Consider the following 15,504-nt stretch of genomic DNA (forward strand, 5'->3'; position numbering starts at 1 on the left):
TGCGCGTCCTCACAAGAGTTTTGGGGAGGGGGGGGTGGCGGGCAGCGGCAGCTGTCGGTGTGCGGGCAGGGGGACGCCGGCCCGGGTTTGCCCGCAGCTCTCCCTGTGCCCGAGCCGCAGCCCGGCGCGCTGGCAGCGGCGGGGCCGGAACGAGCGCTCGGCCCCGGGAGCGCGGCTGTTGCCCCGCGGGGCCGCTGCGAGCGGCGGTGCCGGGACAGGAGCGGCCGGCCCGGCCCGGGGGCAGCGCGGCGGTGCCGGGGGAGCGGCCGGGGCGCCGCCGCCCCCCGTGCTGCGCGCGGCCCGCGTGCCGGCGGCTCTCCCGGCCCGGCCCCGCCTCGCCGCGCTCGCCAGGAGGGGCGGGGGCTGTGGAGCGACGGCGGCAGCAGCGAGCAGGCAGGCGCGGAGCTGCCCTTCCATAGGAGCCGCCATTAGCGCTGGGACCCGCTGACAGGGTCTCGGCGGCGGCGGCCGGCGCGGCGCGGGGAGCGGATCAGCCGGGGTGGGTCCCCGTTTGATGGATCCCCGGATAGCCTGGTTCCAGCCAGAGCAGCTCGGCCCCTCGAACCGCCTGTGGATGCAGATCTGGGAGACCACGCAGGGGGTCCGCAACCTCTACTTCCAGCAGCAGCAGCAGCAGGAACAGCAGCAGCAACAGCAACAGCAGCAGCAGCAGCAGCAGCAGAGCGCCCCCGCCGCGGCCGGCCCGGCCTCCCCGCCCGGCATGTACCGCGCCCCCCGCGCCGACCCCCCGCCCGACTTCCTGCCGCTCGAGAGCGCCAACAACCCGCACAGCCGCGGGCACCGCCAGGCCTCGCCGCCCCCGGGGGCCGCCGCCTGGGCCCGGCCCGCGCGGGGGGCGCCGCCCGCCGCCGCCGCCGCCGCCAGCAACAAGAGGAAGCGCGACAACAAGGCCAGCACCTTCGGGCTCAACTACAGCCTGCTGCTGGGCCGCGCCCCCGCCCCGGCCGACGAGCCGGCCGCCCGCGCCCAGCCCGGCCTGGCCGAGCCGCTCTACACCGGCACCCCCTGGAAGAAGAGGAACTACAGCCAGGGAGTCGTGGGGTGAGCGTCCGTGGGGCGGGCGAGGGGGGCGCCGGGCCTGGCCGCGCTCGGCCTCTGGAGAAAGAGGAGGAGGAGGAGGAGGAGGCGGGGGCCGAGGTCCTTCCCCGCCCCGGGGCCGCACGCCGGGGCCGGGCAGCGGCCGCCGAGGGGCCGCTGGGCCGCGGCACCTGGGGCGCGGCGCGGGCCCGGCGGGTGGCGCAGGGAGCCGGGCCGCGTCCGCGGGGTCGGGCAGGGGCGGCGGGCGGTGGGTGCCGGGCCGGCGCTGCCCGGCCGGGCTGACAGCTACGCCCCGCCGGGGCTCGGGCGGCCTGTGCGGGGCAGCCCCTGCACCGAGCGTCCCGCCCGCCGGGGCGGCGGCTCCGCGGGGCCGGGGCCACACGCGTGCGGCGGCGGCGGTGCCCGTGTGCATGCTGATGGGGTGGGCACGCCTATCCGCAGGGACCGGAGCCCCGCCGGCCCTCCGCTGTCACCGCCCGTGCACGTGTTACACGCTGCCGCCGGTGCCGCCGGGCTCCTCGGACACGGCGTTCCACTGTCAGCGCCGCTTCGCGCTGTGCTCGCTGCTGTCGCTGCTGTCGCGCCGGGGCTGCCCTCGCTGCTCACGCACGTGCGGCAGGGCCGGGGCAGGCACTGGGGCAGGGGCAGGCACAGGGGCAAGCACTGGGGCAGGGCCAGGGCAGGGGCAGGCACTGGAGCTGGGGCAAGCACTGGGGCAGGGCCAGGGCAGCGCCAGGCACAGGGACAGGGGCAGGCACTGTAGCAGGGACAGGCACACGGCCGGCACGCCTGCCCTCTGCAACGCTGTCAAGCTCGCCTCGAACGCTTTGTGCTGCCTGCGGAACAAATGCGTGGTAGGAACTAGAACTTTAAAAAAAAAAAAAAACAACAATAATCATCTGCTGGTGTCAAAAGAAAGCGCACAGACTAGGTAGTTTCCCGGGGAGTGTGTTTTCTGAGACCTGACAGAGAAGGTATGCATACAGGCAGGCACCTGCTCTCAGAAATAATTTCCATGCATGTATAGTGTGCAGTGGGTTTTAGTGTGGGGTTATTAATGGTTGTCATGGATCCCTGCCTATGGAATGCATATGATGATCTGAATATTTTGTCATTAGTGTTTTTGTGTTAGCTTAGGTCCCATCAGTTGGCATTGCACGAGCCCATGGAGATGGAGGGCAGGCAGTCACCTATCTTCTGTTTACCTGAAAACTGGTTTGAGCCCTCCCCTGTTTTAGAACACAGTGATGGCTTTTGATATGGGTGATGCCCTGGATAAAGGCCATTTGGTAACTTCTGTGTTTTTTTCTTTTTTGTAAAGTTCATGCTTTTCAAAACATAACCTTTGCCTTGAACCCTTCATGGTCTAGATGACGGAGGTGTATGGTAAGAGTTGAAGGCCTGGCAGAGCTCATTTTAGAAATCAGTAGTGATTTAGTTGCGTGAGTTGTGTGCTCAGCTTGTACCTAAGGGCCCTTTAGCCCCTTCACACAGGAAAGTAGCGACCTCTTTGCCTTCCAAAGTTGCTGTTCTGTAAGATTTGTCAAAATCACTATTCAAATTCGCTGGTTGTTTTGGAAGACAAGTTCTTACCACCTCAGGCTCCCTGCTTCCTCGCCAGCTCCTATGTTACCTTTAGTGCTGGTGGTACAATAATTCATAAAATGACATGGCAGAAGTATGCTATTTTAAATGTTTTAGCCTCGGAACTTTCTGCAACTTTCTTCACATAATTTAAAAGTAATGTGTATAGCACTAAGTACTGAATTTTTGTAAGTTAGTTTTTGGACTCTGGTTATATTCTGCCTTGTAACTTATTTACTTGGAGGCTGAGGAACATTTTTAGAAGTGCTTTGCTCTCTCTCTGTCTTGTAAATTCATAATTTTTTTCTGTATTGAAGATATAGAGTGGGAAAGGGTCAGTTTCAACAAGACTAGTAGTAATAATAATGGGGTGAAGAAAGAGTGAGCTTCAGCAAGAGATTAACAGCAATAATAATAACTTTGCCGAAGTTGTTGTTGGAGTTAAATTTTGGCAGAATCAGTTTCAAACTCCAAGTGGTAGGCCCTTGCAGATTTTTTTTTAACAGCATCAGGACATACTCAGATCTCTTAATCTGCGTGTGTATTGACTGTCTAGTTTGTGGCATATATTTACATAATGCTGAGCTTCTGTTTTAGCTATTTCCTTTATTCCAGGCAGAGCAAGGCAGAGTGTCTCTCAGGTACACCCCATATTGCTTCTCCTAAATGATGGAAGTTTCCTTTTTAAAAAGTTATTAAAAATTTTAGAGGCTGTTGGCTAACGATCTTGAATGAAAAATTGTGGAAAAAATTTGTAAAAGGAGCTGAAGCTTCTTAGGAAAGCCTAGCCAATGCCTAGGTGCTGTGGAGGTTGCAGTGTGACCTGCTGGCAAGGCTGGGTGAAGCCTCCTGTGCCTGTGGTGTGACCTGAGGTGCTGCCCTCGCTCCCGACTGCAAGCTTCTCTTCATCATCTGTCTGCATCTTGAGACACTGGGCAGTAAGGATGGATAGAGAGGTTTGTAACCTAGCAAATGAGCTTGTTGCTAAAGTAAATATTTTAAATTCATTGTTTCCAATGTAAATTTCCAAAATTGTGTTCTGGAAGTTCAGTAGCTCTAAAAGTTACTGGGGGAAAAAAGATACAGACATTGCTATTATATCATTACCTGTGTGTTAAGGACTATCTTTTTCTTCCCTAATTGTTACTATGCAAATTGTGAAAACATAATAATGGCTCTCAGTGCTTTCCCTATATACCATCCTGTAATTTTGTTAAATTGATCACTTTAAACTTTTTTCTCTTTGGAAGACACTGGAGTTGTGGAACAGTCCCATTTTCAGAAAGATAAGAGCAGATTTGCTGGCAAATGCAGTTGAAAACTGACATGTGGCATTCATATTTCCACTGCAAGGATGACACTTGTGTGGATGGCTGTGCAAAACCGGCTCTGAATATGTAATTCTATTGATCAGCTGTCTGGAAAACTAGTCCAATAATTTTTAGCAAGTTGAACAGATTATGTAAACATGTAACAGTGTGCAACTAGCTGTCTGAAGATTTAGGTAAAGTAAACATGTTGACATAGAGATTTTGGTAAAAAGCTAAGTAGCTGTTTCAGTCAAATCTTGATTTTTTTTTCTGCTAAGTTTTTTTTAATTATTATTATTGAGAAATATACGCTCTTAGTTAATGTATGTGCACATATAAAGAGATAATAAAATAATTAAAAAATAAACCACAACAATATTGACTTTAGTTTCAAGATAGATTATTTACAAAGTATGCACAGTATTTCCTAACATTTACCTGTGCTGAATGTATTCAACACAAGGGAATTTTTGCTTCCTTGGAGTTAATGGTGCTGTTGTGTACATTGTATTCTGGCCTGTCTTTAATATTTTTCCTTAGTCTAAGTTCTCAGACTGGCAGTTCTATTAATAATGCAGGTGTTTGGACGACAGGTACTCTACTTTGTTGTGGCACTCTTAACGTGGTGGCTTGTGAAATATCACTATAAATCAATTGTGTAGTGCTGCCTGCAAGTTGCCTTGCACCAGTCAGTGTCAACTTCCATGTCTTCCATCCTCCAGGGACTGTCATCAGACAGCAGTTCTGAAAAGAACAGATAATGCAGAATATGAATGAAAAGTTTCACAGTATGAGAATGATGTTACTGTTGACTTACTACATACCTTTAAAGAGTTAAATTTGGTTTACCTTGGCAGGGTAGTTAGCAGCAAAACTCAAGGATGTAGGAGGATGTGTGGGTTGGGGGTTTTGGATGGGATTCTGTGTGTGTGTCTCAAGGGCAGCAGTAAATGATGTTAGTAGTGTCACAATTAGAAAGGAAGAAAAAGCATTTGGGATACTGAAATGGCTATTTTACCACTTTTAACGTGTTTAGATTGAGCCTGGCTAAAATGTGACAAAAAGACTGCTGAAATGAGAAGCCTTAAGTGCAACAAAACCCAAAAATAAAGACTTGCACTTAAGTTTGGCCTATTTACTCTAGGTTTCTGTGATTCTTGTGCCAAAAGAAAGAGCCCAGTGCTACACAGTTCTCAGGAAGGAGATGTGGATTTGGGACTCTCTACAGAGCTATTTTCACAGTAATCTGCAGCTGAAGGCAAGAACCCAGTTAATGTGTGCGTTTAAGGAGGTAAATTTGTGGTGTATAGTGCTGAGAAGAAATGTAGATTAGCTAGAAGACTGCATTTTGAAATAGTGAATGCACATTTTGAGGTACTGATGGATACTTGGCCTTGAAAGGGAGAGAATCCTGTGACCCCCACAGGAGGGGATTGCACACAGACTTGCACACACTCCCATGCTGCTGAACTGGTTAGCACAGACTTGAGCAGACTTCTGCTTATTTAATATAAGGGTTTCCAGCAGGTTGCCCAGGATTACAGAGAGTACCATGAAATAAAACTGTAACTACTTGAGGGAAGAAAGTAGCTTAAAGCCGTAAGTCTTTGCTACAGAAATTCCATTATGAGTTTTTCATGTGAAGTTTGTGAGCTTCTCTGGTCTTTTAGTCTCATTTTTGAAAGAAGCAAAGTGCATTAAGGCAGACACAAGCCCGTTGTCCCAGATGTGAGCTGACCAGAGGACATGGAGCCACGCTAAGGCTGCTGTCTGCCTGTGATAACTTACCCTGCATGTCCCTAGTTCTGCCTGCTCAGGCCCTTGCATGGTATCAGCCATGGGAGCATGATTTCCATGTGGGCTGGAGCACAAACAGAAGGAGCTGAGTGTAGTGTGAGCAGAGAACCTCCAGCAAAATGTAAAACCAGCTGGAATGCCTGACTTAGGGAAATCTGATAAAATCCTAATAATTTGTGTTGGTTTTCATCATATATTCTTAAGTGCTTAAATCAAATGCAGAGTTGTTGCCTGATTTACTGGTACATTACTTGACACAAAAGCTTAACGTAGGTGAAACAAACACCTTTGTGCACAGACTTCTGATGAAACAACAAGGTGTGTGCATGACTTCATGCATCCTCTGTTAGAACAGTTGCGTGTGTTTTGGATTTGGTGAACTCAGGTACATTAAAACATAGGCTGCAGGTGAATGTAAAAAGCAGTTATTTGGGAGAATCCATAGACACAAATGTGCTTGCTTCCTGAGAAGTCCTCCTGGAGCAGTGCTCTGTGCTCGCTCCGTGGCTGCGGATGCTGGCTGTGAGGTACAAGAGCAGGGATGTGACTGGAGTGCAGATCCTTCTCTTGCACCCGTCTGATGAGATCCACTGTCACTCTCTGTCTCGTCCTGAGTCATGCCACAGCACCGTGCTGGCAGTACCCTTGTGACAGCTTGTGCAGCTCTTGGAGGCAGTCAGCTGGGTTTTATGGAAGTGAAACCCGATATTTCCCCACAGCCTCCTGTAGTAAGAAATGACTTCTTTTGGAAGGGCTGGGAGAGAGAAACAGGCTTACTAGGGATGAAGATGCAGACTAAAGGCAGTTGGAGGAAACCTTTTGAGAAATATGTGGTGAATATTATATAACAATATTACTTGAGGCTGCAGGATTTTGGAATAGGGCCAACATTTTGGCATGTTTTGTTTAAACAGTTTAAGGAGGACTTCAGGGGCTGCTGATTTCTGCATGTGCAAGGAAACAGCATGTGGATGTATTCTTGTGAACTGTTCTGTTTTCTTCAATTCATATCTTCTGTTTGGGACTTGGATACCTATATACCTTGGAGTGGCTATATAAGGAACAGAAGTTTGGCAGACTTTTTTTGGTAGATGGAGATGTCTATATTAAGTAATAGGAAGAGTGTGTCATTGCCTCTTGTGTGCTTGCTGATTCCCAAGAGCCGCTGTGTGTTTTGCACAGCAGTCTGCATTGAAGGAGGAGGATCTGTTCACCCTGGATCTTTATTAGTATTATATTAAACCATGTTGTGGTTGTAATTCTGATTTTTTAATTGTCAAACTGTCAGCTTAAGGTCAGTTTTAGCAAGCCTGTATCATATTGTCAGTACTAGGAAACAGAGATAGATGGAGACCTGCATCATGAGAGCACATTATTGCTTTTTTCTCCCCTTCAATTTTTTTTTTCTGCTGTCACCATATTATACTTTGTTCCTGGGCGCTTTCTAATAATTTATTTTAAAATAGAATGATTAGTCTGTTTTTCACTTTGGGAATTTACTTTGGAAAGTTTAAATGTGGTTTTCAGAAGTTGTGTGCATAACTTTACCATTAAAATGATAGAATAGGCAATAATAGGAGTACTTAATATTTCTTTTTTGTTGATCTCATCATGTAGGGGTTCTGAACACATCTTTCAATAAGCTGTATGTGCTCCCAAAATCATGCATATGCCAACATTTCAGAGATGACTGTTGCTTCAAAGCTTTTTGTTTATGTTGTATGTGATGTGAAACAGTGGTTCCTATGCTTTCCTTGCTGGATGTTGGAACTGGCAGCAGGAGCCAGTTTAGGTGTTGTGTTGAGGGAGGGAATTGTGCTGGTAGTGATAAAGCAACACAACCAGTGAAAATCTGGCATAATACATATTATAAGCAAATTAATGCTATTGCTGTTCTTAGTGGGCAGTTGGAATTATAATTTATTATTTAAACATGCTAGGAATTCTTAAATTATGAGTGTTTCTCTCTTTGAATTATCTTTTTGAATGAGCTGCCAAAGAGTCCTCAAAATGTCGTATTTGAGTATTACTTTCTGTGCCTTTGCCTAGAAATGGGGGCTAAGGGAAATATTTCTATAAGCAAGAAAAAGAGAGTAAAGCTGGTGAACTCGATATGAGCTTCAGATGTTTTTCCTAGGCTGCAAATAGCTATAGCAGGAGCAATTTGAACTTTAATCATTTTGTAACTTTAAGCAATAGATAACACAGCAGGATTTTTTTCTAGCAATACTATGAACTTAGGATATCAAAACAAGAGATAGACATGAATCAAGGGAGCAGAACTCTTGTTTATAGGTTTGTACAAAACTAGAGCTGGTATAAATCTTCCCAGGAACTTTGTATTGATGATACCGTGTGTTGTATCACAGTCCAAGACATCAGTATTGCTGCATTCAGTACAGGTCTCCTGATACTGCCCGTCCCTGGTGCTTGTCTTCCTGACCCTTAAAGCTGTGTCACAAAGTCTGTGCGAGACTGTGCCACCCTGATCGTGTCCCTTGGGGCTGCCAGCCTCTCAGGGTGGGTCACGGGTGGGAGGGCAGCTCTAGCACAGCAGCTCAGAGTGAGGAGGAACTGGCTGCCTGAGGTGGGGTTGTTTTATGCTGGGATGCAACATCTGTTAATTTTCTTCCTCCCATGATGACAATTAAGATTATTTGGCGGCCCTCATTCCAGATCAGCCTCTTTGACGGTCGCATAACATCCTCCATGGTGTGACATCTATATCTGAATTATTCAAAAGTGATGTTCAGTGAAATAGTCTTGCTACAATTGCTTGAGAAGGCTTTATGGTGTGGTATTCTGCATCACCATACTGTATTGCATGCATTGTGTGATTTTTTGTTTTGCATTGCATTTTTTAGGATTTTTAATGGACAGCAGTGGCAGCAGAGGCATAAAATCAAAGTCAGTGTTTGTGCACCTCTACTCTTCTGTTTTGTCAGTGTGATCTCTTAGGGGAGAAGTAGCCAACACTATATGAAGATGTTAAGACAGTGTGGAGGAGATAGTATTGTGATTCTACAAGTAATAGAATATAATAAGGGACAAATTCAAACATTAAAATCCTCTAGAAACTGACAAATCAGGGAAATGAGGGTAATATTCTGTGATAAGTGAGAGGTGTATAGATGAGTAGCAGCATTGGCTCATCTTCACTCAGTGTAGATTGACTGTTGGTTACATTTAAGTACACTCATTGAAAGTATCATGTGATTTCTTACAATTACTTTGTTTATGGATGCTGTAACACCTGAAAGAACTTGCATTAACCTGTCACAAATATTAAGTATAGATAAGCCCTTCTTTACATGTCCTCTAAAATACAGCATGCAGGAATATTGTGCTGTAGTTTGAGTGATGACTAAGGTGTTGATCTTTCTGTTATGAGTCAGTGTGCATAGTCTGAAGAGAGGGAGTCCTTAATCAAAGCTTGTTGACCCTGCCTGACCCTCTTGATGCTGTGTTTAAGCTAGACTGAGGAAGTGTGATAACTTACTTTCTTAAGCTTTCTTAATTCTCACTGTTAATTTTAGAGCTATTCGCTTCCTATGTTACTTCAGGAACAGCTATATTTTCCTGTGTGCTACAAAAAGCAAGTGGTTTTTGTTCTGGTTTTGAGGGTTTTTTTTGTTTCAACAGAGTTGTTATAAAAAGTATACTCCTTTCTATGCATTTGCATTCCTCCCCCTTATCCCTCACTAAGATTTTGGCTTTAATCTAAAGTATGCATATCGTTTCTGAGAGTGGTGTGAAGGACTCGTGCCTTGCATCTAGCTTTATCTCTTATGTATTCAGAGGCACTCCTGGTTGGCAAGCTTTCCACAGCTGCCAGTTAAAGTATTGAGTTAAACACAGTGTGGTGGAGGAACTGTCTTGATCTGAATAATGCTCACGATAGCAGGTCACACTACTGAGTCAGGCTGAAAAAGTTAGGTCCTAAGGTTAATTTTATTTAATTTTTGCTTTGTTCTATCACACTCTCCAGTTGTGTGATTCAAGTCGTATGTTTGAGGATCTTCTATTTACTCAGCCTTCTGGTTATGCTTCAGACTCGGTATCTTACACTCGCTCATCCATGGGGAATGACTGCTGTAGTAGTCACACTTGGCAGGTACTCACATGAGAAAATTTTCATGTTGATATTTGCCTTGAAGAACTAGTTTGTTATTGAGATAAGCAGCTTCTTTACATGTACCTCTGCTTCCAACATCAGGTGGAAGAGAAGTTTGCCTCCTCAAGCTGTTAGATTGCTTCTTATGGGATAGTTTTTGAGATGAGGCAGAAAGAACAGTACAGTCCTGCTTCTTTTGCTCTCTTGTAATTACACTGTACATAATTTGCATTGTTTTTCTATCTAAATTTGAACTAACCAGTGATCCTCTGAAGCTGCTGTTACTGCAACCTGGACAAATGTGACAGGGCACAAACAGTTGGTAAAAGTTTCAATGGCAGTAAGTAACAGTGTCAGCTCCTGGCATAGAAGTACCTAGGAGTAAAGAAGAGAATAACTGTATTAACAAACTTCCTCCCTTGTTTTTTTGTGCCATGTGGTATTTGCCCGTAGGCAGCAAGTCACTGAACATTATATGCTGGAATAATTCACTTCAGCCTTTGCTCCTCTGAAACAAACCTGCTTCAGGCATGCTGAAACGTGCTCTTTCAGCTGCTATTGATTCTGCACTTTGTGGAGCTCACAGCGACCCTCTTACACCTCTCTTACAAGGATCACTGCTGTGTCTTCTACTAATTTTTTGGGTACACAGGACACTTTGGTGTAATCTTCGAATTATTTTTAGAGACTGGTTCCAGCAAGTGAGTTGGATGAATCGTGAGGGTGTTTCTCAGAGCTCTGCACAGCCTCTCACTCTGCATTTGCTACTTCTGTTGGAAGACTGTGCACAGATGTGTTAATGCACATGTGGATGGTGTGAGCAGGTGTGCCATGCCAGGGATGCCCCATGCTGGAGTGAGTTCCCGTAGTCACCTTTGTGATACTAGGTCTGAGTCAGACCATTAAAAGTCTCCCTTTTTCCATCATGTGCTGATTTTTCTGTCTTTATTACAAGCAAAACCCAGCAATTGAGGTAGCTGTGTGGAATCTTTAGAGTCATCTTTTAGTATGGGTCGGTCTTTTAACATTTTGGACTCATGGGAAGCATTTCATTGCAATATTTTCTAGTATTCTCATTTTTATATCAGTAATTTTCTGACATATATACTAGCTGATGCTTCAGTGGCAATAAAGAAGATAAAATCCATGATTTGATCCACTGGGTTAGTTAGTGACCAACTTCTCCAGGTACTTGGAAGGATGAGATTTAAATCTCTACATAAGAGGAAGAAGCATTTTTTGCACTTCATAACATGGAACTCGTAAGTGTGCATTTTTATCACTGGGCTGATAGTGGTGACCACAGGAAACACTTTTCTGTGATCTGCTTAGACAGTATCCTTTTTTGATTATTATTTTTTTTTAGCTTTCTATCCTGGGGTGATAAGCAGAGCAAATGGAGCTGTTGACTCCAAAAAACTTCAGAGTGTTACTGCTCCCAGCCCATGGTGTTTCTGGTACCTGTGCATCCTGCCTTGTGAGTAAGAGTATCCGAGGACAAGAGAACAAATCAGAATATGAACAAATAGTTTGCAATATATATCTTTAAGGGAGCATAATACTACATGAGTCCCAAAATGTATTCTACATTGTTTAATCTGAACATACTTCACTGTGCACACCCCTACTGTAAAGATTAGAATTCATCAAAGTAAAAAGTTACCTGAAATGTTCCTTGTACCTTTACCATAGTAGGTGTGATTGTTCCTCCTCCTTCAATGTACACCCACTGCAGTTGATTTTAAGCATTTGGAAGTGAGAGGGGGAGCTACATCTGTGATTTTTGTTTTGCCTGGGTATGACAGCAGTGCATCTAAACTTGTATTAGTACTGTAGCAGAGTGTCACCGAAGTAACAAGTAATAAACAGGTGATAAACTTGTTTCAAAACAGGTAACTTGGTAATGGAGAGATCACTCTCCATTTTGCTCAGGGAATAGAAATTTAACCTACAAACTCAACCTTGTGGTTTTAATTGTAATTACTAGCTTCAGATATTTTCGTAAGAAGTTTTGAATAATACTGGTTTAGGAAATGTAGCAAAGTAACTTGGGGCTCTGTTTTGTATTCCTTGAATGTTCCAAAATGCTGTGCAAAAATCCCTCCTCTAAAAAACACCCACAAAACCCCCACTGTCCAAAAGACTGAATATAAGAAGATATAGGGATATAAGAAGATATAGGGAAAGGCTTGGGATTCTGCATTGACTTTCCAGATGGCATTCTGACACTTCAGATTTAATTTGAAAATGTTCTTACTCTGGAGCTGAAAAGTTATTAATGAACTGCAACTGTGGCTAGTTACTGGACTTAATATTTTTATATTAAATTATTTTCAGTGTGATCCCATGTTCCTGAAGGAAACAGATTTTTATTCTGTTTTTGGTTGCCCTGCCTACTGAGCAGTTACAAAGCAGGTTTGCAGCACAGATGGATGTGCAGAGGGTTTCTGGAGTGAGCACAGTGCTCAGGGTGTAAATGATCTGTGCAGCCAAGTGTGGAACCTGGACCTCAGACTGCCTTTTGTCTTGGCTTTGAGGTGAGCAGGGTAAACCTGGTAGTGTCCCCTCCTTCTTGGGGACAAGAGTGGGCTTGTTTGAAGCGGATATGTGGTGGAAGGAGACAGGAGTTAATAATTACATTGCTCTCCATTCTTTCATTTAACTAATCTTTCAAGTCAAATAATTCATCAAGTCATAAACAAGAATATTTGCCAGGCAGAGCCCAGTGTGTGTGTGTGGAAGTAGTGTTTTCTCCACACTGATCTGTGTGAGAAAACCCCGTGCAAGGCTTGCCAGGCTTCCTGTTGGGTGACCTGCTGCTGTGCACATGGTGGCAAAGGTCTGTGCTGCAGGTTTTTTGCTCCCATTAGAGTTTCCAGGTGGATGTTTATTCCCAAGCCTGTTATCCACCAGCAGTGCTCATCAGTCTGCTGGGAGTGTGTTTGTCTCGCCTCTGCCCAGATAGCATGTGGTGCCAGTTATCAGAAGGTCACAGATTGTTTGTTTATGGGATAATATTTACTACACTAACAAAATCGGAGCAATATGCTAGAGCTCTATAAAGATCTGTGCTGCCTGGCTTTATGGAGACAGACAGAAAGGCAGATTACCTGGCCTGCTGTTTCCTTCTGGTTCGGTTTAAAAGTAACACTCCTGGTGTGATTTGCAGAACTGATGTAATAGACTTTATTTGTTTTAAAACTCCCTGCTTGTACCTGTTGTGCTGGTTCAGAGGGGGTCAGAGCTATTCGAGTCTTAGAGTAATTTAGTAGCTGTAGCTTTTGTTAGAGCTCTAATACAAAACCAAATGTTGTTGTTCTACTGGGAAAGTTTAGCTAATATTAATTGAACTAGTGCTGATACTGATTGCTACTTTTATTTGTTAAGCTCTTGTTTTAGAGCAAACTTATAGACTGTTGTTTGGTGGTTTTGACTGCTTTTTTAAGCAAAGAGAATTGGCAGGCTGAGGAATTACTAATTTCCCACTGTAGGAAAAAGATACCTTCAGCTTCTCTGTGGTTTTAAATGTTTGGAAATTTACCTGAAGCTGTAATTCCAGAATATACAAAGTGCATGCTAATAGTTGCACTTTAAGGCTTGGAAAATATGTATCTCTGTATTTTAAAAGATGAGGTTGCAAACTGCATAGTCTGTATGTGCCACTGTTGCGGCAGACTAACACTGTTTTGCCAGTGAGCTAAAGAAAAACCATGTGGCTGTCTTTTATAGGAGATGTCAGAATTACTGGTATGTTTCAAGATAATTAGATATTACTAGAGTTGAACTCTTTGTCATTATGAAATAAATCAGTTTCTTCCCATTGCTGCCCTTCCCACTTTGTTTTTCCTGCACAAAACCTTTTTCTCCTGCTTCATCTTTTTGTCTTGTAAGTACTTTTTCTTTCAGATAGTTGAGGTAGCAGTTCCTCTCTTTTTTTTTTCCACTCCTCTGTTAGCAAAATGCATCTTCCATCACCTGGGGGAAGAGAAGCAGCAGACTCACAGCACTTGCTTACAGAGATGGGAAGGAGGGATGGTATGTAGATACTTTCCAGGGAAGAAATAGAAGGTTATTCCCACACATGCAGTGATTCAGCCAGATTGCTTTTATGTACAGTGTGATTTAAAAAAAAAAAAAAAAGCCAGTGGGAAGTAAGGGTATTTCTCAAAACAGTCTTTCCAGTTGGCATTTGATGTTTTGCTGGAAATGCTGTAAAAATAAAGAGGAAGACTGAGCATGCATATGGCATGGATTTAAAAGCCAGTGGATTAGTTGCTGAGTTACACTTCAAATCACTTACTGCTAAGACTAATTCAAGTATCTGATTTATAATTAAAATTCAGTAGGATTTTTCTCCCTGTAGGAAAAATTCTAGTACATCGAAGTGTATTTTAGGAAGGCAAAGCACACAATGAAATTTATAAACAGACAAAAAATGCTCACTTTCACCTTGATAGGAAAAGAGTCTGTTGCATTACTTCTTGACTAAAGCATATGATTTGGAATTTTAGTGAGAAATAGCTCAAATCAATTTAAAGAAGCGAGCACTCATGCTGATTGAAACAAAAGGTCTATAAAATAAATAAAAAACTGGAAAGATAGAGATACCAGTTTAAATAATTAAAACGAACTGTCCACATTTCTTCTTTGTCCAATGTTTTAATGCCTCTACTACACTATGGTGGTTCCATAAAGCTCTGCTATTTTAGTGCCTTTTATGATGCAATTAAACCCATAAGTTAATGTAAAATACAGAACATAAGTGAAAAAAACAACATTAATTTGAGGGATTTGGGGGCAGTGGGTGTTGATTGGAGGAAGAAATAGGCTTTTAAGTATTTGCACAGGTTAGAAAGTGTAGGTCTTGTAGTGTACATTTTGTGGGGGTTTTTTTCTCCACAGCTTTTGAAGAAACGTGCATAATCAGTCCACCCTAATTGGTGGAAATGAACGAACGATCTCCATGTTTGCAAAACTCAGTATTAGCATGATCAGATTTATCCCAAAAAACTTTAGTCTGAGAACTAAAGAAGATCTGGGTTCCTAAATTGTATACATATTTGTGGAAATTTTGCTCTCCCCTGATTCTAAGAGGCAGTTCTGTGAATTTCTCAGCAGACAATAAATATTAGTTAGAAAGGGCAAGCTGCTTGGGTAAACCCTGCAAGCTACCAGAGGTGCTTGCCAGAGGTGTTTTTTTGGGTGTAGCTGTGCCCTTTGAAAGAGTTCTGCTTGCATCTTTTCACCCTTTGCCATCTGAGGGGGCTCAGGGGTGAGGGCTCCTCCCTGGGCTCCCCACAGCTCTGAGAAGAAGTGGCTGCTTTACCTGAGCTGATCAAGGTGGTGGGATTTAGCTTGGCTAACTTTACCCTGGATGGATTAGGTTGGTTTGTGTAATCCTGTTATAACAGACCCTGTGTCTGGAAGCCTGACAGTGGTGACAAGCACCTGGGTTCTGATGGACAGGGACAGATATAAATCTCATTTACCTACCTGTCTGCAAAGGGAAATTCTCCATTTGCACCTTAAGAAGCTGTTTATACAGTGGATATCCTGATTTTTAGTGATGTTTAGCCATCATAAGGCAGTGGAATACTGTTTTTTCTGCATGTCTGTTTTTAGGTAAACTGTGAAAAGGCG

The 15,504-nt window shown here is 44.5% G+C and overlaps 1 protein-coding gene across 2 annotated transcripts in view; it reads left to right on the forward strand.

Moving 5' to 3' along the window:
* The first annotated feature begins 366 nt into the window (after positions 1–366).
* TENT4B (terminal nucleotidyltransferase 4B) overlaps positions 367–15,504 on the forward strand; it is a 41,334-nt gene continuing 26,196 nt past the window's right edge. For both annotated transcript variants that reach the window (XM_088171880.1, XM_088171881.1), the window contains exon 1: positions 367–1,062. In XM_088171880.1, the coding sequence (XP_088028006.1) occupies positions 515–1,062 (548 nt within the window). In that variant the 5' untranslated portion in view covers positions 367–514. The remainder of the gene's footprint in view (positions 1,063–15,504) is intronic.

This window comes from Sturnus vulgaris, chromosome 12 (genome assembly GCF_052056855.1).
Source record: "Sturnus vulgaris isolate bStuVul1 chromosome 12, bStuVul1.hap1, whole genome shotgun sequence".
NCBI classification, from domain to species: Eukaryota; Metazoa; Chordata; class Aves; order Passeriformes; family Sturnidae; genus Sturnus; species Sturnus vulgaris.